Below are 27,393 nucleotides of genomic sequence, written 5' to 3'. Positions count from 1 at the left end.
GTTCACTTCAATCAGAATGTATTCAAAATCAGTCCTGTGCTACTAAACCAGAAGTGGATTGCCATTGGAAAAACTTTGTTGAGGAACTTGGAAAAAGGCATCTTTAAAAATTACTGTTTCATTTTTTTTGACTGCCAAGCAAAATGTGCTAAGCAAACTTCTCAATATGCTGTTAATTTTTGTGTACACAGATAATTATTTTTTTTTTTGTAGATTAGAGCTATATTGTAAAGTATGATTTCTAGCACAATTAATTGTAAGTTCAAACAAAAAACTCAAACTAAAATTAGGAAACCTTTTATAAATACATTTATATTCCATAACCTACTTAGAATAATGTTAAGTGAAGGACCCAGAGTTACACTTCAGGGAAAGTACAATTGTCAAGTATCAATAGACATTCAGATACTCATAATTTTATGAGAGGAAAAAAGAAGACAACTGTTAAGTGTAGCATGATGAACCTCCAGAGAGAGATTATTTGTGTGACTGTGGGATTTCAGAAGGTTTTGACAGGATGCCTGTTCAACATGTTTAACATTTTTGATGTTTTTCCTTGACTGCATACAGAAGACTTTTATAAACTTTCTGTCAAGTACAACTGTTTTAAGCTACCTCTTGTTTCTCCAAATCTGCCTTTACTTCCTAAACCAGGATGTGTGTTCTCATAGCAGAATTATGTGATTTTAGGAGCAGTCAGCATGGCAAACTGGTTCAAGCATCACCTGAGGATTGCTGTTGGAATGATTGGTTGTGGAGAACCACTGACTTTTTTTTCTTGCCTAAGAAAGTTTTATTGTCCATCCTGAACAATCACAGTGTAATTGTGTAGTTAAATCACTAGTAACCAATTTTATCAACTGCACTTTTGTTCCTTAAGCCTGATGGCTACACTAGGCTGCTTTGTGTAACTTCTCCATCCAGCAAAGTTAATGCTAATTTACTCTAGTGGAGTGGGAACAAGGCAGCTTTTTTAAAAAGAAAAATGAAAAGACCTTAATTTAAACTGTTCCTGAGGTCTACTATGCAACAAAAATATCTGAAATAGTAAAAAGTATAAGAACAACTTGTGCTATCTTAATCTGTGTAAGTAGCAGGCATTTTGTGCTTGTTCAGCATCTTAGCCTGAGAACTTTGAATTCAGGCATCCTTTAATTGATAACCACTTATAGCTTTTACAGATATTGAAGAGATACAGCAGTTTGATTTATATTATATTCCTTTATCTCTGTGCTTATTTAATCTACTTGCAATGATTAATGACAATTCTCTTGCTCTCACTGATGTTAGTGATCAAGTCCTCCTGCATGCTCTTGTGGAGCACAGTTTCTGACAATGATGAACCAGTTGCTCTGCATTCTTATTTTGGGGTTTTTTTCAGGTTTACATGCTATAAATTTATTTTATGTGGTAAGGAATACTTATAAAATGTATTTCTGATGTGCTGTCTGAGCTTTGTATCAGTATGTTCACCTTCCTAATGAAATGTGTAAATCCATTGGTTTCCAAATGATGTTCCTAGAGGAGATAGGTGGGACATGATTTAGAAACTTTCAGCTGTCTAGAAATGTACTGATTTTGTCAGGCTCTGATAAACAAACATATTTTACCCTGGATTGAAGGTGATGTCAAGAGCTCACGTCGATGCTGTGTCTGGCTCAGGGGGCACTGGGGGCAGGCAGCTGCAAGCTGAAGATGACATTTTCTTAAATCACTGTTACTTGATCCTCAAATAAGCCTTTGACTAAAGCCAGTCTTCTCATCCCAAATGCAATAGACAAAGTAGGAATTTTGCTTGTTTCTAATTTCTGCATCTCCCCTTCTACATGTGTTTTGGATTGAAATGGTCACCCCTTTCCCTAAGGGGGCTTGGGACCCCCCATAGCTGGTGAGAAAATAGATTTTGAGGCATTGTGCAGCTCACATGCTCATTCCTCAACTGATCCAATGAAGATCTTCAAAAAAACTTGTAATGGCATTTCAGTTTGATTGCAGTTGATTCTGTCTTCATTTTCTGAGTGCTAAATGAAATACATTATGATGCCAGACCACATTAGTTATTTCGGGGAAAAAAAAGCCTCCCTTGCAATGGAATACATTAAAAATCAGTTGTATTTTGTACGTCCTAATGGCTAAGGGAGGGAAATGATTTGCTGACTTCTTTACATTTCGTGGCATTTTTGCTTGATAAATTGTAGAAATCATTTCTTTTCTTTGGGCTTTTACTCTGAATGACCACATACACACAAATAGTTGCAATCACCAGTTGTTGACTTCAGATGTTTTTCACCTTAGATTGGAATTTTTTCTTACCTTTAAGGGTGCTATGAATAACATTTGAATGCTTTTAAATACTTTTGCATTTCATACTGCCTTATAATAATCTTTCTAATTTTTTTGTTATAATGTCCAAAGTGTTCTCTTTAGAAAGAATGGGGGGAAAACTAACAGCCTTTTGATGAAAGGAGCTTTTTGACCAAAATTTCCAAGATAGTACAGAAGCTACTGTCTTAAGAAAATTTAAAAGGACATAATAGCAATAATAATAATAATAATAATAATAGTAGGTACTGGGCCTTTTATTGTCTGAAAAAGTCTTAAACACATCTCAATATGGACATTAGACCATAAAGGTATCCAAAATCTTCATTTTATGTTTTTTCTTTGCAAATAACTGTCAAGACTGACTATTTTAGTTTTTACTAAAGCTGGTAAAAGTTTGTCTATCAGATCTGAAATTACTTCCTTTTTAAGTAATTCCAGTTTTCTCTTGTGTTTTCATGTGAGAAATCTCTTCACAGCTGAGGAAAATGAAGAGTAATTTAACAAGAGATATTTTGAATCTTGTGAAGGGTCTCTTTAAATGCTTGGATATGTAAAAACTGTCCCGTACATCAGATACAGACTTCAGTTTTGAGTTGAACTCTTAAAATCTGTAGGTTAGCCCAGTCTAAATTTGCAGGCAATTTAGTTTTTGGTAACTAATATTAATATTGTGTTTAGAAATGATATGAATAAGTGGAAAGATTTAAAAGGAAACTGATAAATATGACATGCTAAACTTATCTCCAGATAAAGGAGTATTAATAATTTCACTTGGAAGTTTTCATTTTTCTATGTTCAAAGTTAGTGTAAAAGTTTCAGTTTTTCAAACAGATTAACATGGAAAACATGAAAGTGCTGCTACTGTCTTTTGTGAGTTCATGTGACATTGTTTTTGTTCAGCATGTTTTTTGGTAGAAAATGCATATTATTCCAACAGCAAGCTGTAAAAATTCGGTGCAATGGCTCAGTATTGGCATGAGAAATTCAGGCACAGCATTACTCTTGTTAATTGTTTAAGATTCTGCTCAGTTCCTAACAAGAAAAAAAGATCCTGTCTTTCTTTCAGTTTTAATCTCGTGTTTTGCATTTTCATTATCTACTTGTATGAAGCAAAATTATGATTTTCCAAGCTGTCTTTATACTGTTACTTGCTGATGATTAAAGACAGCTTTACTGTGATTGCTTGAGAGGTATTTATTACAAATAAACAAAAGAAATCAGTTCACTTTTCAGGATGAATGCTTTGAACAGAAGGAATAATGAAATAGAAACACTGCAGGGCCATTTTACCAGAGCAAAAATGGCTAAAGAACAAATACAAGCCTTTAATTGATGAAGGTTGTCTTTAGGTTGAACCAAACTAAATTTTGATTTCTGCCACAGATAATCAGTCTGTCTGTTGTTTCTGGGTTTATTAGGATAAATATCCCACTTCTGGAATGTATGTTTAGTCCTGAAAGCTAAGGAAGTGACACCTGTGATTTCCAGATTGTTGACTGTTGCTTTTCAGGAAAAAATAATTGCCTTACCAGTGGTCACATGATCTCAGTAGTGTTAGTTCAAGCTCGAGTGAAATTGTGTTTTAATATGACTTAAAGTTCCATATCTGAGTGACAGGAATCCAAAATATTTGTCTATTCCGTTTGCCTTTTCTCTCTGTCTCACAGTCCTTAGCACTGTGTTAGCACACCTGTGTTTTTTTCTTTTTGTGCTATTAGGCTACTATAAAAATAAATTAATTTGAAACCAAAGAAATATAAATCACATGGTAAAACAAGAAATTTAGTCCTATATGTGTTAATTTTTCTATTAAGACTGATTTATTTTGGAGGATATTCATGTCACTGTAAAATGACAATTCCATTACTGCATGTACAGCAGTATGTTCTAATAGCATCTTTTTCCTTTTTCTTTTTTTTTTCTTTTTTTTTGTACTCCTGGTTTTATTGGTCATTGCCTTCACAGCAGTTCTTTAGCTTAATTTTAGCTAAAGCTACTTGGTGATATTGCAGAAGTGCTATTGGGCACATCTTTTTGCTTTTACATTTCCTGTCTCAAAGGCTGAATGGATGTATTTCCTATAAAAGCAATTGTTGAATGGGAAAAGGGTATCAGGGGCTTCTAGCTAAATACACATTTCTAGAGAATTAAGTGACTAGACAGCTTTGCAATGTTCCTAATGTAGCAAATAGTCTCTGTAGGGCAGTTGCCATATGAGTGGACTAATAGATTACATAGGTGAACATTTACAGGGAAACTGAGCGTTAAAATTTTGGATCTAATAGAAGTTTATACTTGCTATTTCTTACTTAGCCTAATCTACAAGAACTGCTCTATTTCCTTTTCTTTTGATTTAACATATGTTAGCCTTGAATGTTAGTAAAATTAACAAAGTATCACACCTCAGTATTTAAAGGTATTGTCATAGCTTTCCTTAAAAAAAACATCAGCAAGGTGTCTTTGGGTAATTATCCATGTACAGCTCTGGTTTAGCAACCTTTCATGTAGGCAAACAAATTTACTTAAATCACCATCTGTAGTGAGCTCCATTTGAGAGCAAAAATGCTCTTGCAGCTGTATGCTGGAGATGGGGGCTAAACAATCAGTGTTTAAATTCAATTGTTTAAAATGCACACTGCATGGAAATGGTGATGGGTATTCTTTTGCTGTCAGCAAGAACATTTATATGCTGAGCTGGCAACTTGGAATCAATCATACATTGGATTTATTATTTAATAAATTCTATAGGGTTGTGATTTTGCAGCATGGATTTGCTCTACTGGATTATATTGTTTTCATATAATCTTTCTGTTCCACTTAGAATCTGCATGTTGTACAAAAGAGTATTTTGAGCTGCTATTTCCCTAAAAATAGAGTAGATATTGCAAGGATGAGTTGTTTTCTTCTTGTTTTTAAAGCTCTAATGCCATCATTTCACTTACTGTGCAAAAAATAACAAAAGAAATGTTTAAATTCTACCTTTTAAGCAGATTTTTATTGTGAGCCATAGATTATTTATTTTAAATATTTAATTCTTGGTAAAAACATGATAATTAAGTATTTAAATTAGCAGGCGTGCATGATATAAACCCAAGTAGGAGATGAATGCACAGAATTATTATGGGAAGACTTGAGGTTGTCTGAACTCGCTTTTTCTGTCCAAAGGTGCAGCAAAAAGTACACAAAATCATGGAACCATTCAGTTTGGGAAAAACCTCTAAGCTCACCCAGTCCAGCCATTACCCCAGCAGTGCCAAGCCCATCACTATCCATCCCCAGGTGCCACATCCACACATCTCAAATCCCTCCAGGAACAGTGAATTCACCACTTCCCTGGGCAGCCTGTTCCAGTTCTTGACACCCCTTTCAGTGAATTAACTCAAGTGTTGGCCTCAGGAAAGTATGGAAAATAGAAATTGAATCTCTTTTCCTGATCTCTGCCAGCTGAAAATGATTGGTACAAAATATGATTTTAAAACTGATCCCAAGACCTGGTCTAGTTTAAGTAGCAATAGGCTGGGAAAGATCCTACCTTAGCTGCAGTTTTAACTATTGGCTACATTATTATCCCAGGAGAAACCATTCACTGAGAGTGGTTAAACAGAGAGAAACAAATAGAAAATAATAAAGAAAATATGTATAGAGGAGTACAGAAATATTGGGGTAATGGAAGAATGTCAGTCTTCTTCCAAATATTCTAAAATATTGTCCCGATCTGCTATTGCATTTCTTTGATCACATATACTCACATTTGCTTCAGTAACAGCAGCAATGGCTAAAATGAATTTTTTTGGGTTACTCTCACATAGAAATCCACAGATTGGTAGGAATCCATTTTTCATCACACACTTGCAAACCCTAGATAATTACCTGCATATAAAAAGCATATTAAAATAGGCTTTCATTGCTGTGAAACATTATTTTTTCTAGATTTAAAAAGTATATATGCACAGGTGTTGTCTTTTCCCCTGGTAAAAGGAACAGTGAGGTTAATAATAGGAACTTGCTGAATGAGAGTAATAAATGTTCACTGAAGAGCTGCTGCTATATAATCACTTATGTTTTCCACTTCCACATTTGTGATCTACTTCCTATTAAATGAGCAATAATTGTGGGAGCAATCAATTAAGGTTAGTTTGCAATAGCTTTTATATTTGTGAAAACACTGACAGCTCTTGGAATGTGCTTCAGAATTTACCCTTTTAGCTCCTTTTATAACTTTTGTGCTCTCTTGTAATGGAGCATCACTGTTAAGAGTACTTAACTATAAGCAGAATAAGATACTAAAATATATTCCTGTATTTTTCACTGAAAGCATTGCAAAGACTTACACAATTAAAATTAACTTTTGTGAAGAGGCTTTTCCAGCTTTAAGTGCCTAAATAATAATTCTGTAAATGTAGAGTGGAAAACATGAATGGATTTGGGAAAACGTAACTGATAATGTAGTGGCAGCACTTCAATGAACATTTAATGTAGAGTGTCAAGAGGATAGCAGAATTACAACATGTAGGATTTTGTGGTAACTGCAGGCATTTTTCAGGTGTGTTGTTTTATGAAACAGAGGAAAACATCACACATCACTATGTGCTGCACAGAAATTTCTGATGTTTCTTGCAGACAGATTGAATGCCTGGCACCTCCTTTGTAAGAATTCTTCTTTAAGTTCAGCTGGCTATTTAATGAGCTCTGAGGGCTGAACAAACCATTGAAGTCCTGAAATGGACATATTATTTCAATAATATCTTACATTTAATTAGGCTTTACATTGTCTCATACCTTTTTCTCTGTTTGTCTTAGGCTGTGGCACAGAGGTGAGAGTGTGTATGGAATGGGACACTGTCAAAGAAGGATTTATTGTGTTATTCCTTATCAGTATAAGGGAAGTTTAAAACTCAGTCTGTGATAGGAATTCAATATGAGATTATAAAATAGAGAATAAACTTTTATCTTATACAGGTCACCACTTGGTACCATATCTGTTCCCAAGCAGGACCTCGTATATTAAATCCTTTATCTTAGTCATAATTAAAACTTCAGTGAAAGCCTAATATGAACATCATGGTGGGTTCAGAGTTACTTTGGATTAAAGAAAGACTTTGGGTGTGATGTGAATATTAGTAGGGAGTCATTCCATTGATGTGGGGATGAATTGACACATTTACCAGGGAGAGATTAGTAAGGTTGGTACACTTGGTTAGGAATAAAAAATGGCTGCCTAAACAAGATAGAAATTCAAATAAACATGGAAAGGAAAAGGAAGAAGAGCTCAAGAACTGGAAACTGGAAAATGTTTTTGAGGTGAGAATCTATCAGGCAGCAAGAGTGGCAGTGAGCAGACCAATGTGGAGAGAATTTCTTTGGCCTTAAAGTGGAATGGAGGGGTGATGTTGTTCCTGTGATTCTCCTTCAGTTCAGATTCCAGGAGCTTTAAAAGTTGTCTGCTTCTAGAAAACTCTTCTTGAGGACTGTACCTGTAGTGTTTGCTCTGCCTTTGTTCAAATGGTCTCTGGGATTTCTTTTTGTTCACTTTTGAAAATAGCAAGAGTTCCAATTCTATTAGATCTCTTGCCAAACATCTGCAATAACACTTTAATTAGACATTTCAAGCTGAATGGATTTTGTCATTGGTCAGGATTTCACCCTGTGTAGCCAAGATGAATTATGAATAATTTTCTGGGTTGCACATTGAAATGGTAGATTTTAATTGCTTTTTTCAAACTGCTGTTACTTAAGGTGTGGAGGACAGCCTGTAATAATGCAGGAATAGTTTTTAACTCTGCAGAAAATAAAGTAAGTGATATGCTAGTGAATTTTTTGGAAAAAGATTATAATTGAAGTAGTACTAGATATATATTTCAATAGAACTTGTAGGAAATGTGCTTGGGATGAAGTATTAAAATCTATGAATATTCACCTAATTATCAAATTAAGTAAGAGTGAGGAAATGTCATTTTTCCTTTTTGGTTTTACAGCTTGCACATGCAGTGGACATGCAAACATCTGTCACATGCAAACAGGAAAATGTTTCTGCACAACCAAGGGAATCAAAGGAGACCAGTGTCAACTGTGAGTACAGTTAAATGTAGCCTAAAGTTATTGCAATTCTTGATTAGTGAATAATCACTATTTTTCCCATTTCATATTGTTGTTTTGGTACTGGTTTTGTGATTGACCTGCTGATGCTTTAGTGGTGGATATAGTGTTCCCTAAATTTCTCAGGAAATTTCCCTATTACTTAGATTTTAGTTAAAAGAATTACATCACAAATTTCAGTAATGTTTTGAGGGTACTGAAGACATTTAAAAAATAATTTTTTTTTTCCAAGAACAAACTTGAATTACTTCTATTTGTCTTCCTTTCTCTTACGTTTTTAAAACATTAGTGTAAGGAAAAAAAATCATATGAGTTGGTAATTACATTCATTACGTTTGTCACTTATTTTTAATGGGAATCTAGAGTCATTTAATTTCTAGGGTTTTGGAACCTTACTAAGGTGTTTTAGACATTTTCCCACATCATAAAATCAAGATCATAGGAATGTGTAGACCTGTACACATGGAAAGTACTCTTTTTTTTTTGGACTGGAATAGCCTCTTGTTTTTAGAGGAAGTGTTTGCACCTTCACAACAAATGGAGTCCTAAGAACAATCATGTGCTGAAGTGGAGTAACTTATCAAATAGGAGAAATAGCACATTGAAGTTAATTGTGAGCAGCCTTAGATTTAAGATGCTTCTTTCAGTCTGTTTTATCAGGTACACCATGTTATTTAATAGAAACTTTATTTATTTTGCAGTTATAATTATTTTAATAGTGTCTGGCAACAAACTGACCTTAGCAGTTTTGTTTAGAACTGGGGAGAAGGCACATGAATCCAGCCAACTCCTCGCCAGCAGGGAGAGCTGCCAGGAGCTTCTGCTCTGCCTGCCACAGGACATCCACTTACACTGGATTTGTGAATTTGTCCTTGATAGACTCAATGAACTGGCCTGGATCCTACCTGTAACACTTTGCTTGATAAATTGTAAAGAAACAAAAATTTCTGATGCAGAGGATCTGTGTATATCCGTGAGAAAGAGCTGTGCTGGCAGCTCTGCTGTTCCCCTGGGACTTGGTGCCCAGCTAATTGAAGACTCTCAGGATGAGATGGGAAATCAAGATTAGGACTAAGTGATGAAATTTTATCATGGCAAAAGCTGGAATGATGATATCTTTAAGTTCCAAATTAAGTCTTCACTGAGAAGTCTTTTTTCCCTCTTTTTGTGCCCATACAATTAATCAGTTTTAGGTGTTAATGAGTGATCTGATTATCAGCTACCAGCTCTGGACTTGAATTGAAGCCATTCTGACTATGCAAAGAACAGGAAGAAAAAGACAACAATTTCTCCTCTGTCCTTTGTAACACCTGAACCACAGAAAACAGTTTCAGTGCTGAAAATGCCAATTCTTTACTGACTACCCTCCACATAAGGCACTCTTTTGAGGCCTTCACCCCAGCCTGTCTCTCATGTATCTCTGTGGTTGTTGGTGTCATTTGTCCTGTGTCTGTTTCATCACTGTTTATTCCACTCTGATTTGGAACTTTGTGTCATGTGAGTGGTTTTGCTGCTCATCTGTATCAGTCTGCTGTCCTGAGTTTGTCTATCCTAAAAGGTTCTTTTACCCCACTTACTGAACTAGAAGAGAAAAGGTTTTCCTAGTTGGGGACTTCCCTTGTCAGAAGTTACAGCAGTTCCACAACACAGATGAAACAGAAATTTGAATTTTGACTTTTCAAGAGTAAACTTAAAATTGCAGTTTCAGACTGAAAATCTCTTTTTTAGTCACATGTAATGCATTCCTGTTCTAGATTCATACACAAATCAAAGGCTTGTCCACAGCAAGCTATGGTGTTTAAACATTTGATATTTTAAGTGTTGGTGAGGTTTTTTTTGGGGTGAAATAATTTATATCTGTTGGGTTCATGGGTACTCAAGCAAATAACCACAGATTTTGAGTTGAAGGAAATAGTTAGACTGTGTCATTTTACTCTCATGGTTGTTTTGAGAGAGTGATCCACTCATGTGTGGAAGTTTCAATCAAATGTTTATCTATTTCATTAGAACATCAGGAGATGAAGAGCATTAAAAAATAATAAAAAAAACCCCAATTGCTAATGAGTCACTGAATGCAGTCCCAAACTCATTCAAAACTTCATATGAAGAATATGAACTTGATTTATTTTGTATTATATTTTAAAAAATAGAAAACTATTTCCTCTTTAAAAATAATTTGTACACTCACAACCTCTCTTGAATGTATCATAAGATATATATGCAGTCATTATCTAGAAGATAAGGAGAAACTAAAATCAGCTCAATGCTTTCCTTGTATTGATTACTTTATTATATTCTGTATAAATAATCTGAAACTTGATTCAAAGTGGGAATACTGCTCTCCATTGCTCTGGATGATTTTTTTGGGGCTATTTTGCTACTGACTAGTTAGGCTAAAAACCTCAGCAGCAAATCTACAACCTTGGGGTTCGCTAAAATAAGTATTTCCATGAAAATTCCAAACTCTGGCTGTTCAGTGGGAAAGATGGATTGATATTTCTGTCAAGAATCCTATTGATTAAGAAGTCATAGCTGCAGGGCTCTGTTGTGCCTTGTGGGCAGAGATTTTATAAAATCTGGGAAAGTTTACAACATTTTTTATTTTTATTTTATTTTTCCCTCCCTACTTTATCAACTCTGTGCTTTCATGTAAGATCTTATTTATTTTATTTTTATTTATTTGTGTATTTTTTTAGCATACCCATCTCTCAGTTGCATTAAATCCTTGATTGTGCTGTTGGATGGCATGCAGCACAGTGCCATTTGAAATTAAAATTAGTAAAGCTGTAAAGTTTTTACACATTTGTATTCTGCTTTACAGTGTTTCTTAAATGACCACATATGATCATGGTCATATGATCATTTCACATGATCACATGATCATATATTTGTCATATGTTAATATTTTTGTTTCTGTTAAGTTGGTTGTTTCAGTTGGTAAAAACTTTTAGTAATCTCCTGATCATGAAGAAATTATTGGAATGGATTGATTATTCTAAGTAACTAGACTGTAAACATTAATACCAGATACAAATAAAAATACTCAATTTCTTGTTTTTCCCCTTAATTTTATGAAAATGAAATATGCAATTGGTATTAACAGGAAAATCATGGTGATTTAAACCATATTTTCAGGGGAAAACTATTGCTTCAAGGTAGTTGTTTTATTTAATTTTCTCTAACATTTGATTTACTGGCTGCTGATTTTATTTTCTCACAGAATTCTGTTGACAGAGGTTTTCAAAATTCCATATGTTTTGGTGTATCCATATATGCAGGATTATGCACAGGGAACTTTTCAGGGAATAGGTTTGTGGGAATGTGCAGAAAATGCAAAGGGGATGTTTCAAAGTTCAAATTTTGATATTAAATGTGAGAAATTTTGCTGGAGGCAAGGAAGAAAAATATCAAAATTATGTGATCAAGTGAGTAATTAAATAATTATTTCAGAAGTTTAAGTAAATCTGGGCTCTTGCAAGTGAAAGCCTTCACTTGGTGATGTGTCTGTAGCTTTTGTCATCACCATGTAAGAACTGGGCTAAAATTGGGCTTCAAAACCTCTGTAATGAAGCATTACTTGTTGGAAGGAAAATACTGGGGGAAAAGTATGATTTCAAATCTCACATTTCATAGTATATTTTATATAGTTGTAAGAAGGATAAATTCAAGATTATAAAATGTATTGCTCAAATGTCCACACCATTGATTTCTTAGACATACCCCTTATGTAAAAGTGGAAGAAATACTATTTTATTTATGAAAATATACGGTATTTATTTGGTAAAAATCTTTCCTGTATGTAAACTTTAAATAGCTATTTAATAATGTAAGGATCTGTGCATAAAAAATAAGCACTTATTGATAGTCTGCTGTACATAAGAATAAGATTTTTAAATATCCAGCCATACTCTTATGTATAATTTCCCTCCACAGAATGGTACAATTCATCTTACAGGTAAAAAATATACTGGGCTAAGAGTCAAATTCCCCATTCTATTGATATCACTGCAGCTTTATTTGCAGATAGCAGAGTAAATCTTTTCCCAATTATTTCCACACAGAGCTTCTCTTGCTGCTTTTCAGTAGGAGAAGAATTGGCAGCAATCATATAATAAATTCACTTGATTTGAACTTCCTTTATCACAGACACACACACAAATCACAAAGCCAAATAGACAAAAAGGAATTCTTATTGCTGGAAATTTAATAAAAACCCCCTTACTCTATTGAGAAAGTGTCTTTTCCTGATTGAGGATATAATCCATTTAATACTGGTTACCATGGTGGTTGGTGGTTTTCTAAAGTAAAGTTTAAAAGTATAATATTTAGTGGCTTAAATTACATGAACAGGATTTTGGGGTTTTTTTCCTGATTTCAACACTTTTCCCTGTATTTCTGTCATTTGATAATATTTCACCATTAGTTTAACATATTTGATTGTATTTGATAGGAGGTGTTTTCTACCTATTCCTGCTGAGTCCAGACCTTGATTTTTTAGTTTAAGAGGAAAGTTTGACATGCTAATGCATGTTACTCCATTTCCTGTGACGTTTGGTGGAGAATTACAGCAAAATCTGTCATGTAGCTGCTGGTGAGTTTAGCAATGTTGGTGAGTTTAGCAACTGCCTCTCTTCTTATTTAACTGCCTGAAAATTTCAGCTTGCCTCTGTAAGGACAGGTTCATGCTCTCAGCTCGTTCTCACAGTGCTGGATCATTAGGTTTCTAAGGAGAACAATAAAATAAAACTCCTACTTCAACATTTATGAGTACATTTATGTTTTAAATGTACTCATTTTCTGCTCTACATGTAGTAATTATTGTCAGATCTTTCAAGGATTTGAGCTATTTTTTTCTTTTAATTCATGTTTCTTGCATCAATCATTTTTTCTTAAATTGCAGCTTTCATTTAAAAAATATGTCTAATATCAAAGCTTTAGAGCATGACCCAAATGCACTCTAATGGCTCAAACCCTCAGAAGGCACTTGAAACATTTGAGATCTAAAATTTGAAGAAAAGGAAAATACGGGTTTTGGCAGTATTGTATGTCACTCTTGGCCTTTCTGTTCATTTTTTTTTTTTTGTTCTGCAGTAGGCTCACTTTGTCTGCTTTGGTATATTCAGTATATTATATGTAAAGTTCATGAGGCTCTCTGGGATCTTTCAGAATTGCAGGCTCTGTGTATGTGAAACTACACTTTGTTAAGCATTGTTACATCCAAACATTACATTTTATTCAGGAAATTGTCCAGTTTTGCAGAAATAAGGAATGAGAGTTGGAACATCATGTATCATTCCTAGAAGACAGTGCTCTCAGAGCAGAAGTGAGCATGAGGTGGTAGCTGAGGGAGAAGCTGCAAAGCACCTTGCAAAGAGCTTTGTCCTTGGGACTTCATTGTGTTCTGTCCCTATGAAATATGCCTTTTGTCTTTCTGAGTTTAGTAGTAATTGTCTGGAAAATGGAGAGCAGTTTCAGCATGAGAGTTTCTCTTTCATGAGAATAAAATAATTTTGCTTTGGTTTCTAAGTTAGGATCTTCCATAACTGGCTGTATGCACATATATAAAAATGATTTTTGGTTTGGCAAGTTCAACAGAGCAGAATCCTCTTACCACTGGGCTTTAGCTGTTTTCTAAGATATTTCATAGTCATTACTTCCTCTTCAGGCTACCTCCAAAAATGCTAAGTGTAAAGCAAAACAGTTATTTTTTTACAATTGTTCAAGCCCTGTTGGCTAAAGAAGGAATGCAAGCAGTGTCCTTGTCTCTTGTGCCCACTTGGTTTATGTTTGTATGCATGCTGGATACAGATTTAATTAATATCTTTTTGGCTTCCTGTTTGAAAAATATATGGTGCTGGATTTTCTTTTAGAAGAAGTGAATCTCTTTTTCTGAACAATTGTTCCTCCAGTGCCATGAGTGTGTCATTGAGGGGCTGGCATGTGAATAATCTGGTTTGCTCAGTGCAGGTTATAGCAGTGAAGCAGTGGAACAGGGCAGGCTGCCCAAGCCTTTCACAGATCCCATGCCAGTGAGATCTGTTTTGAATTCCAGTGCTCAGGATGCATTTGTTGTAAGGAAATCCTCAATATATAAAATGCTAGTGGTTTTTGGTGCAAACTGTCAGTTGTCTAGAGATGTAGTTAAGGCAATGCTTCCACGTGCTATTTTTATTAAAATAGAATAGCACAGCTGAAAAGAACAGAGAAGTTTGCATTTTCTTTATGTCTGAAATAGACTCATAAAGATTTAAAGCTAAATTTAAGATGAAGACACTTATTCTGCCTTTAATTACTTAGGTACTGAGTTCAGACTGAGATGAAATAAGAAGTGGGAGTGATGCTGATGTATACTCATGCAGGAAAAGGAGAAACAAGCATAGACTGTGTCCCATGGAAGAATTAGTAGGAGCAAGAGAGAAAGGGAGGTTATGGCTGGCATAAAATTGCTTTATTATTGAGTCTGATTTTTTCTTACCCAGCAAAGTTGTAGCTTTAGTTTCTGTGCTTGTTTTTGGAAAGGAGGAGGTCAGAGGGCTTTGTGGATTGGGCTGGCTTTACATCTTGCCTAGGGCTAGCTTTAAAGCAGAATTGCACATATCTGCATAGCCAGTGCTTTTTCTTAGTCTCAGACAGGGTCAGAATAGCTTGCAATGACTTACAATTTGAGGTTGTCTTTTTTAACCCCAGTTCAAGCAGTTGAAAGTGATGGGGCTGTGCTGCATTGCATCTCTCAGGGTGTGCAATGGAGGCACCTGGGAATGCTGCTCTGTGGCCAGGACTGGAAGCCAGTTAAGAGTTAGGGATGCTGAGTAGCATCAGTCACACAAGCCAGAACTCAGTATGAGCAGCTCTTGTGAAGCACCAGCCCCGTGGGAGAGGTGTTTGCAGTTACAGCATCTCCTGGCTTTGCTGCTTTGAGAAAATGGAAAAGGAGACTGGAGAATTTCTTGTAAGACAGCCAGTAGAGTGTTTAAATTCCAGAAAACACTTGCAGGAGGCTGCTGACAGTGAAGACAATCTTCTTTTCACCATGTGGCTCCACCAGGCATTTGTCTTTGCTCACCTGCATGAACCAAATACCCCCAACACTACAGTCTGTCCTTTCTCCACAAAACATAAATACATGCAGCTTGATTATCCTGGTCAACACTTTTGTTAACTATTAATATAATTATTCTGTTCTTTCATGTTGCTGAGGTTGGATTATAAACTGTCATTGTTCATGGGAGCCATAATTAATCTCACCATAATTAATTTCTCTCAATCAGAAATTGCCACGTGTAGGATAGGATCTGGGAATTACTCTGCAGGTAGGGGGGAGAAAGAACACAGATTTCCAGTACAGTATGAATTTGGTTTACCCTTCCTACTGCTTTGGTTAAAGATAAGTAGTTCACTTTAGAGAAGAAAAAGAAAATAACGAATGGCTTTTCTGGCTACTCATCCTGCTGTCATCAGAAAAAATCCATCAGCTGAGTTGTGACTGACAAAACCAGATATTTCAGGGAGTTCTTTTAAAAAATTCTATTATATACTGCTCTGTTGTAACTGATTAAATTCAATATGTGCTGTGTTACAGTAACAACCCTCTACATCACTATTATTATTGCTGGCTACTGCTACTGCAGTCAGCTTTGGACAATTAACTATGGAGCAGAAGGGAGGAAAGTGATATTTCCTTTGTGGAAGGCAAATATTTAAGGAGATTAAAAAAAATTGAGAATAAACAGTCCTACAAAACTTTATGGAGGACAAAACCTTTTCAAGGTGATCATCTTCCAGAAAACAAATGTTGCTACTACAGTTTTATTATAGACTGGGTATCTAGAACAGAGAACTTGACATATTTTATTACTTTTGCCTTCATGACACATAAACACTGGTCAGTTCAGTACATGTAAACATTTCAGAAATCAATGTTCCCAGAGTTCTCAATGTTCTCTTAATGTTTTGGTTTTTAGGGGATCTTGGCTACTATAGAAGACACAGATCATATTTAAAAATGGCTTATCCAAATGTTATGTATCATTATTGGTCCTTTGTGCTGGAAAATAGCTGAGGAGGAAAACCAAAGGGCTCTGACACGTCCCCATCCATGCTGATCATTGCAGCATCACAGACAGAGGCAGTTAGTCAGTTCTGTGGAAAGGAGGGAAATAACTGAAGAAAAGGACTTACAGCAGTATTACTGTGTCCTTCAATAAACCCTTTAATTTTAAAAAAAAATTGTTTTTGCTGTATAAAGTCATCAGTTTTCGGTCGTTTCATAAGCAAATAGGTTCTTTTTTATTAGTTTTCAATTTAGGGTAAGATCAATCAATCAATACTGATTGACTATTGGATTGCTACATCTGGAGATGTATTAATTGTTTGAGTTTCTTTGTACAGCTTCCCCTTTCTCCTGTGGCTTCCACCAAGGATAAAATAGATGTTTAACCTTCTCTGGTAGAAGTATTTAAATATATTCTAGTAAAAAACTTCATTAAATTCTTTCCCTGAGTCATTCATGGTACTACTGTATTGAGTAAATAGTAAGAATTTTCTACAGTATTTTATTAGAGAGAAAGAAGAATTGGTTCGTTTTCCTTAACTGATTATCTGAACAAATGAGGTTTGGCTGGCTGAAGTTTAGAGAGAACGGAGTTATATTGTAAAGAGAATTATGATTTAGTTACAGACATTGATTTCAATACACAAAACTGGTATTTCATTATGTGCTGCTAGACTTTAAGTACTCAGTAATGGAAACTCCACTTGTGAGAAAAAACAGTAAAAATTGTTGTGGGCCACAAATATATTGAGTTTTGAGACAGATAATTTCTTTTCATTTGAAAGTGATCTGTGAAATTGAGATTATTTCAAAGGAACCCCAGCTGTTTCTGAAAATAGTATATTGTGCATGTTCATGTAAATTCTGACCTTTTTTGAGATTTGTGACAGGAAAGATTCTATGGTGAGCTTATTAAATAGTATTGGCTGTCCCCCAAAATTCACCTTTTCCATTTCTATTGGGTTTGCTTTTTTTTTGTTTTTAAATGAAGTTGTAACTTCCTGAAATGAACCCTTTGCACCTCACCAATTAGTGAGGCACAAAGCATCAGTTCTTAGTAAATGATGAATAGCACTTATGCCTTTTAAATGACTTAAAACATTTTTTCTGTTTTAATTTAAGGAAAATTCCTTTTAGATAGAAATGAGTGATTATTTGGCCTGATCTATACTTAATATGTTTGAATATTATTAATATCCATAATTTTCTGTAATACTTGATTGAATGTAGTCTGAACTTTATTAAAATGGATTTTTTGCAAAGTTATAAAATCACTGTAATTAAATCCAGTGGAAGTATATATATATATAGGAATTACTTCAGAATAGTTTTCTCTTGAATTATCAGGACACTATGGAAATAAAATAAAGCATTAGGATATTGCCTGTCAAAATTACTATTTCCTTACTATTTCACTGTGTGGAAAATTCAAAATATATATGGAATGGGAGGTAAGTTGGAATTCAACCAACACTGTATTTCTCTCCTGAGTAGAACTAATATAAAAAAGTCCTCTTGCACTCCAGGCTTTCCTGTTTTACCTGGACAGAGCAAGTGTGCAAGGAGAAATTACAATGAAAATAGTTTTTCAATAGAATCTGTATTAAGTTAGGCATTAAGATCCACAGGTTGAATGATTTGAAGATGATATAGATTTTATTGATAGTTAACTGAAAATATTGCTTTTTGTAGAGTTGTTTTCTGTTGAAAACCAGGCTTGCAATAGTACAGTGAGTGTTGAATGGCTTTAAAATGGTTGTGTTGCTATTGCTGCTTATTGCAGCCGATTGATGATGGAATTTTGATGAGGACTAAACAAAGGCTGAAGGGACTCTCTGTGTCTGCTGTCAGGGTTTGTGCTATCCAAGTCAATACATCGTGGAGGACGTGGTTTTTATTTGAAAGAACAGCAGTTTTCTAAGGTAATCCATCCAAAATACTAATGGTTTCCTTATTTTCAGTGCACAAATTCAATGTATATAGTAATCCAAACATTTGATTCTTTTTAAATTGTGAGTTTAAAAATACTGGTTTTTTGAATTTCAAATTCTTCTCAGTAGATCTACAATTCTCATGATTTTACAAAGCTGCTGAAAATCTCTTAATTATTCTCAGTTCTTAACTCTCAGATAAAATACCCATTGTGCAGCATAGATCTGGGCTTATAATGCACACCTGATAGGCCATTAGTATGGTAATTAGTAATTGGTACAAGAGTTGTTAAAGTTGAAATAGACATCTGGTTTAATCAATTTGTCATTAAGGAAGTGCAAGTGTAGAGGTAGCAATGGGAAAAGAAAATACCAGTGTGAGAGCTCAGAGCTCTGTCTGAGCTATCAACACAAAGCTAAGTTTGAAATTGGAATAATGCCTCTTTCTCTTGCTTGATATGGATTGCTCAGCGCTCAACTTGCTCAAAATACCACACCCTGTTTATATTTTAAAATCTATTTTCAAAACCTTACAAATGACTAAAAGAAATGAAGCTACATTGTGATGAAAACTCATTGATAGATATATCCATCAACTTCAGCTTGTGATATTCATATATTTTTATTTACTGAGAAAGGGAAGAAAAGAATTTTTATAGAGCAATAAGGAAAGTCTAGGTCAGGTGGGTACTACAGAAACTATTTGATAAAAATCTCCTGGTGATGGAAAGATTGCTTTTCTTTTCTTCTTATGGTCTCTAATAGATGAAATATGCATCTTCCTACTGCCATTTTCATTTTCTGTTTCCTCTTTCAGCCGATTGCATACCTTTACATTTAGATGAAAATTTGACTGGACTAGTTTTATTTCTGGTTTCAATTTTTGTTTCAAAGTTAAGACATTGTTGCTAGTTATTAGTTTTAAATTGCTTCAGTAGTTGCCAAGAGTATTAGAAGAATGCACACAAAAGATTAAAGCTATGCACAGAGAGAACTAAGAAATGTGTTTTGGTATTAAGACATGGGAGTGAGAAATGCATTAGTCCTCTTTTTTTTTTCCTGATAATTATGTAGACTGTGCACATCAATTACACAGTGCTAAATTGTGCATAAGGAGTCCTCATCCTGAGGAGCCTGCCAACAAACTTGCATTCTGCTGCAGCTGCATGTGCAGACATCTGGCAGTCAAGCAGGTTTTCTTATCTATTGAATCTTCTTTCCATCCCAGCCCTGCCTGTGCCCTTGCTGCCGGAGAGCCCAAGTTCTCCTGCTTCCCCATGGCCCAAGTACAGTGCTGCTACAGGGGCTTTCTGTGCCACTCCTGCATTTATGATGGGTAACTGAAATGAGATAAAAATTCCGTTCTTGGAATGGTTGGGTAGATAAGGGGACTGCATGCAGCATTTTAGAGTTGCTTGGAAAGCTGTAGGTATCTGAGTTGTTCTTTAACAATTAAGGTAATGAAGAATAGGAGGCTGTGAAAACCATGCTGCTTCAGAAGTGTGGTTGAAGTCCTATCCTTTATTTGGTCACTGAAATCTCTTGTGATTCCCTGTACTGATATTCTTCCTTTGCTGCAGCTTTGTCTATTTAAGAGGAATATTATTTTCACTCCTGTTTAAAAATTGGGAGATGGACTGCCTGGGATAATGAATTCTGCAGGCAGAACATATATAAGCACATGTGCCTACATAAACATCCTTTTTTCTTTGCCTTCATTGTTAGCCTGCATTATCACGTGAATGACATGGAATAATGTAGACTTGAAAAGACAGCAAGTTCCAATAAACATTACTGAAAAATATATGTAATATTTTACCTCTTATAAGGTAAACTCACAACATTTGATACAAAAAGTAAATTCTCCATCACATGCAAGGTATTTACAGGGAATGATAACTGATAAGGCAAGAAGAAATAACAGAGGAGCAATTCTATCTGCCTTCACCGGCTGAAAGAAAATAATGCCTTAATATTAGAGATACTCCCTTATTCTTTTCTTCTTCTGTACTGAGTAATCACCACTAGAAAGTATAAAATATAAATTAAGCTGCACAACCTTTGCATGTTTTGAGCTTTCTATATTTTTTTTTCTTGTGGATGTATTGAAAAATAAGTGGTATTTATAGCTGACTAGATAATGGGGCTGGGGAGCTTGATTACAAGGCCATAAATCAATCCAAAAACCTGATGATATGCTAAACTTCAGCAGTGGAGCCTGAGTGGCTTAGATTATCACTTCAGAAGGATTGACTTAAAGATTTAGTTCTCCATCTCTATCTATTATTTCGATATTACAAAAAAGGAATTTTTCAGCAATTTAAGAAAAGAACAAAGTACTAGAAGGCTGAGTAAAAACTTAGCTAGGAAAGCTGTTTTAAATACTGTCAGGAGTGATTCAGAATCAAAGCAAACTTATAATCACATTTGAAAATTTGATCTGCCACAAAACTTTTTATTTGCAGTGTTGCACAGAGCAAAGATAAATTTAGGAATACTGGATTACAGCAGGAGGCCAAAGTGAGAGCAGTAAGATTGGCAAACCAACATACAGAATGTGTCAAAAAGGGCTCATTGTCCTGCAAGAAAAGACTTTTGGGCTGCTCACAGAGAAGTGATAAGAATTAAAGGGTAAAGGAACAGTCAGGCTGAAAGAGATTTAATAAATCAGATTTCATAAAGAAGACTTAAAATAAAATATTTGTCCTGGAAATGAGTTCTTACAAGATCCGTAAGGAGATAAGGGCAGCAATTACTTTCTAACAGCTGCTACAAAATCTCATCTTGTTCTCCTTTAGGTCATTTTATCCTCTCTTACGTAGAGTCTTGATTTAATCACAGATTTGGGCCCTGATTCAGATAAATATTTTAATACATGATAACACCTTGTTGCTTAGGTTTAAGACGGGATTTTCCCTGGTTTGGTGAGAATTTGGAACATGTGGTTTACTTTTGTTTCCCCTGCTCTTGGGAGGCTAATTGTAAAATGTCACTATGGAATAGCAGCTGGAGTTTCACAAAACAAGGCCACAAAGTTTTTTTTCACTCCTAATACTTTGCTTCTTTTCATTCATTCATTTGCCTTCATTATGTTTTTAGATGTTTTCTGTACTTGGTAAATAAAGAGTTTTTTTTAATGAGGAAAGGTAAAGTTGAATGTGACAAATGGTGATTGTAAGAAATGAAAAATGTATATATCAATGCTTCATGTTGAACAAAAGGATTGCCTCCTCTGTAGTTATGAATAAAAGAGGTTGTAGCACATCTAAACAGATGAACAGCTCCGCTGCTGTTCAGTGCCAACCACGTGTAAGTTAAATAACTCTGAGATTCATAAGTGGGAATAATGTAAATCCATTATTTGTGAAAGGTTTTTTTTTTAAGAAAATGCATTTTTTGTTGAATTGTACATTGCACTGTAGGGGTTTTTTCCCATTTTGTTTTCTGTTTTATTTATACCACCCTGATGTGAATAAAATTAAATGCATTTTCCACCCTGTTTTTAGGGTAGAAAAAAACCTTTAGGATGTTTTTGTTTTCTTAATTATTTTATCTTTTTGTCCTATGCCTTTATGAGACATTTCCTGTACCATTACTTTTTTGCTTTTGCTCTTACATTTTTTGAAAATACCTAAATATGTGACTTCATAAGTGGTTTGATATTTGCCCTTCAGCAGGTTTTGTTTGAGCTTTGTCTGTGCTTAGTTTTATACAGTTGAATAGCCTGTTTTTCATTGTCTGCTCAATATTCTTAGAATATTTCTGTGTAGTTAAAGTTCTGATATCATTACAGGCTGGTTTTAGACTTAGTTGTTATGCCAGAGGAGGTTGATTCTTTTAATTGAAATATTTGAACCCGTGCATACTCCCTATGTGTCCTCAGCCTTTGACAATTTCCTCAGCCTAAGAATCTCTTGTGTCTTGTTTTAATTATGTTTGTGACAAATGAAATTTTCTGCAACAGGTGTCATTTAAGTACTGGCCTTAACATAAACTACAATGAACATTCAGCAAACAGAACTTCTTTCATAGAGAAAAGAAAGAATGAAAGAAATGGTGACTAATGTAGCTTTTTTTATAAAAATGGTAGGAGTTCTAATTGAACTATTCCAGTTATATACAGGCCTAGAAATGGAAAAAAAACCCATTCAATAGTACAATCCAAGGATTATTCTAATACATCTTCTTCCTTCATAGTGGTTTTATTGATCTTAATTCCAGATATATCCAACTTTCTGTGTTTCTAAATAGTGTATCATATTTGATATTTTGAATGCTCATACTACAGTAAATTGTCATACATTCTATTATCACACTGTAATAAAAACTGCCAGGTAACATTTTGTATGAACATGGTTTTCTGCAAATTTAAAAGTCATTGCTAAAATTTGTGAGTATTCCTTACAGAAAATTCTGCTTTCTGATTCCAGAACCCAAACCTGATTATCAAAAATTTTTTCTATTTGGCAGTAAGTCATATTGTGCACATGTTGTTTTTAAAACAGGACATTTCACTATAGTTCTTGTCTTTTTCTTATGAGATGTTTGTCAGTTTAATATTTTGCCTTTTGAATGTATGCTCACTCTTACTAATAATATCAATATTATGAATCAACGAATTCAGGATAGCTTATAAAATATTCTTTGATTTCAAAACTGATATGGTGCTCAAAACGCTTGTCTAAAGTCACTCCTGAAGAAGGACTTTGAAATCAGAGGGTCATCCCAGTTATATTTTCTTTAAAACAAAAATTCAGGAAAGAAACTTAGAATGGAGAGTAAATTAGTTGGATTTTTTTTTCCACTCTGATAGTCCCCAAAGGGGATTCACCTCAGAGTGCATCTCTCCACTGTGCTATCAGTTGATTTCTTTCTCCTATTTATGAAAAATGCAACAAGTACTTTGTTTTTATGACGTGATGGATCATTTCAGTCACCAGAATTCTTTTTCAATTGACATTAAAATATTTGGCATTTCTAAGTTATGGTTAATGTTGTGGATTTTAGCACAACTTAGAAACCAAGTCAGAAAACAAGTGAAAAAAAAGACCTTAGGAATGTGAAAACAACCAAGGAAAGGATTGTATTTTAAATATTTTAGAAATCACCCTCTATTATGCAAAATATTTGCACATAAGTGATAAATAATGTAACTGAATCTTTTCTCTTAAATACCAATTTTGATACTATCTCTCAGTTTAAAAAAATATTTCATATTATAAACCATTGGCTAAATTATTGGACTGAGGGAGTTTATTATTCCTTGACTTAAGCAAAATGACTGGGGTCAGATTTTCATGCTGGCACGCAGAACAAATTTAATTCAAACTGAGATGAAAGGCGGTTAATGTAATTGTAGCCTATTATCCTATGCAGGCTTGAGTTAAAAAGCAAACCAACAGACAGTGAGAAAATGATGGATAGAAAACAGAAATGCTCAAGGCTGGTGAAATAGAGACTTGTGAAGGGATTATGCCATAACTGTTCCACATAATCTCTGCATCAGTAATATCCCACCTCTACTGTATGTTTGGATTACTAAACAGGATTTTTGTATGCCTCCTGCATTCTCTTTATTTCTCTCTGACGTCAAAAAAGGTCCTGGTTTAGTAAATTTCATGACTTTGTAATCAGGTTTTTCCTGGGCGTGCCATAAAGCATTCAGTTTTCTTTTGTTTCTAAGCACTTTTTTCTTTGTTATCACACAGAGTGATAGGAAAGTGGTTGGCCACATAACTAGTTAGTCTTTGATCCTAAGTCCATCTAAGGGACTAACAAAAACTGTTATTTTTATTAGTGTATTGAGTTAAAAAGTAATAAATGTTCAACTCAGGATTTTCAACTGTAAGAGTGGTTTTATTGCATAGCCCTTTGAATATAGTTTTTCATATTTTAGGTGATCAAATGGGGATCAGATTAGGACTGTGTTCTGGCAGATTACCTGGTTTTTATTATTCCATTTCATTGTTCAGTAAGAGAAATATTTTTTTAATACCTGCATATTTTGCACTACAATCTTTTAAAAATTGAAAACACCTGTCTTGGTCTCCTCAGAATACATAGAGAAAGGTGCTAAAATGTAGTTCAAAGCATGTTAATTACAAAACTAATTCAATAGGTTTGTCACCCTTGTTATAGCCCATAAAGCAAAGAAAGAACATTTTTTCCTCTGAAGAATCTGATTGTAGCCAGTGTAATACATGTGTCTGAGGTAATTCTAGCAATAACTACTTCAAGCATCAAGTGTGATGCTTACAAAATGCAGGAGATCGATTACTGATCAGAAGTCCCACTAAAGCTGCATTTTATGGCCTCTTTGCAGAGGATTTGAGTCTTTGAGGCACTTGTGATGGAATGATAAACTATCTTTTAGGGGAGTGCTGGAGTTTGATTTCCCAGTCACTCCGAGCTGGAATGCCAGATTTCTCTCATCCACTGCGAGTAGTTTCACCAGAGCTCTTATAGTAGCAAAACAATTTATTTTCTTTTCTCCTTCTGACATTGTTTAGGATAAGACTTTGTGCATTTGAAAAATGCTGCATTCTGTGAATTGCCCTTTGGGAAGTCTTTGGGATTACTTAAAGACTCTGTTCAGTGCTGTACTCACACAGGAGCAAGCGCTGCTTTCCGTGGCAGTCCTGTGCAGCCTGCCCATCAAACCCCATATAAACATAGTCTGAACAGATCAGGGCTGGCAGAGCAAAACTCCTGTTATGAAATACTTCATAGTCCCCTGCCATGAGGCTATAGTCTCATTTTGGTCAGCTTTTTTTCCTTTTATAGCCATTTCTTTTAAGTTTTCTTAAGTGTCCAATAACTTCGAGGAGAGCTGGCCAAGACTGGAAGTGTTGACAGTTTCAGTATTGTTGCTGCACCACAGACAGAAACACTTATTTACACTTCTTTGGCACTTCATAAAGAAATATCAGTGTCATCTCTGCTCCAGGAAATTCATGAGGTTATGTGCTATAATGAGCTAATGGGGATTTGGGCTCTTCATAGGCAAGAGGGCAGGGAAAAGCAGATGTGTGTATCTGACTTGATCCTTTCTCCAGCCACCCAGACATTTTTCTGTGTTCTATTCTTAATAGATAGTTCTCTATCTCTTGGATTGATATCTTTTTTTAATAAAGTCAAATAAAATATGGTGCAGGTTAGATGGGATTGATATCTTAGATATTAAAAAGGACTTTAAAAAAGGCCAGATATGCCCAAATGGAACGATGGTAGGCAATAACTCATGGATTTGATAGACTACTATGCAGGGGTGGAGTAAAGAAAGTTCTTTTAGGCAGGAGGAGAACTTACCAGAACAACATACTGGATAGATGTACAGATATTGGAATGATCTGATGGACAAAAATAGGGTGTTAAAGACCTGCAGGTCAAGAAGGAAGCTACAAGTCTGGAAACTGTGATGTGTCCATGCTTGCTTTCTGGTGATTCTCTGGGAATTTCTGTTGATGCCGTAGGGAACATCTACAGGAAGTAAAAGTTCTGAATATCTCATCAGAAACACCTAAGTCATCTAGGAATACTGAAAGTTACTTGAAAATGTAATGGCCAAAGTTTTGGCTCCTAAGGGTAAGGATGACAGCTCACCAATTCCAGTATGTATTATACATAAACATCTGTGATATTTGTTCATCATGTTTATATTATAACTTGTCATTAGCACTGTAGAAGTTGTTGCAAGTAGAGCAATAATTCAGATAATATGACTATTTTCTAAAATTCCCTAATACTGTATAGCTGACAGCCTAGAGAAAGCCATGGCACTCTGATTTATTCATACCTTTTTCTTCATTTTGTATTTACTATTCTTGAACATCCACATATAAGCAGCACTTGACCATTGCTGAGCTGCAATGTCAAGTCCAAAATGTGTGATATGCTTTGCTTCTGAATTGTCATTTTTGTCTTGGCTTAGTCAGTATTTCCCATATTTTTGGAAATATTAATTGCCATATTGTGCTAGATTGTTGTCTTAAATGACAAGAAAATGACCAAAGTTACCACACGTAATTTGAAGTAGAAAGACAAAAAGTAACTTGCCTGTCTTTGTACCATTTTCTGGAAATTATAGTGTCTGTATGGCATCCTGAAATACATATCTCTGAAATTGCCTTTTCCTTAAATTGCCTTGAAATTATAGTCTTATATAAATAGTGATTTTGTTAAAAATCCTCAGCACAACAAAAACAAACAAACAAAACCCATCCCAGAATCTTGAAAACAAAGTGAAATGAATGCAAGAAAGATCAAATGCAAACAGCTGAGAACTCCATAGCACTCTGTAATACCACAGCACTGAACTTTCTGCACTGAGGTTGTAACTGATAATTTCCCTCAGAGACTGACCATAGATTAAATTCAACAGTAATAAAATAGTCGTATTATAAACCATAGATTAAATTCAACAATAATAAAAGAGTAATGTTATAATGCACATTTTTTAAAAACAAGCCAGGAACTGTTTAATAGTTAAATATACTTACTACAAACACACTTAGTAATAGTAAAATTTTACAATTCAGTAATGACTAATGAAAATGCAGTAAACCACTTGGGATTTAGTGTGTGTATATTTATTTCTTTTTCATGTGGTCTACTTGATGAAGCCATTTACGATGCATTTGCTCTGACTGTCAGGGCCTGTTAAAATATTTAATGTTGTGACTTGCTGCCTCTCCTGCTCTTTTTGAGAAACAGTTTCTAAACAAGAGCAATATACAAACTCTGTTGGAAAGTGCCAGAAGAGGCAGTGAATAGCTGATCACAGAATCACAGAATGGAGCCATCCCAGAGCATGGGGACAGGATTGTGTCCAGATGGTTCTGGAATGTCTCCAGTGAGGGAACCCCCACAACCTCTCTGGGCAATGTGTTCTAGTGCACACTGACTTGCATGTATTTATTTTATATGGTCTTTAAGATCCCTTCCAAAACATTCTATGATTCTATGAATACTCTATTGTTGATAAACATTTCA

At 34.8% G+C, this 27,393-nt stretch overlaps 1 protein-coding gene across 3 annotated transcripts in view; it reads left to right on the top strand.

The window, feature by feature from the left end:
• Positions 1-27,393, top strand: part of ATRNL1 (attractin like 1) — a 440,678-nt gene that overhangs the window by 123,159 nt on the left and 290,126 nt on the right. For all 3 annotated transcript variants that reach the window (XM_064716242.1, XM_064716241.1, XM_064716243.1), the window contains exon 20: positions 8,301-8,394. In XM_064716242.1, the coding sequence (XP_064572312.1) occupies positions 8,301-8,394 (94 nt within the window). The remainder of the gene's footprint in view (positions 1-8,300; positions 8,395-27,393) is intronic.

Source organism: Zonotrichia leucophrys, chromosome 6, assembly GCF_028769735.1.
Source record: "Zonotrichia leucophrys gambelii isolate GWCS_2022_RI chromosome 6, RI_Zleu_2.0, whole genome shotgun sequence".
NCBI classification, from domain to species: domain Eukaryota; kingdom Metazoa; phylum Chordata; class Aves; order Passeriformes; family Passerellidae; genus Zonotrichia; species Zonotrichia leucophrys.
The sequence above is the reverse complement of the archived record's forward strand: the minus strand, read 5'-3'. Positions and strand labels throughout refer to the sequence as shown.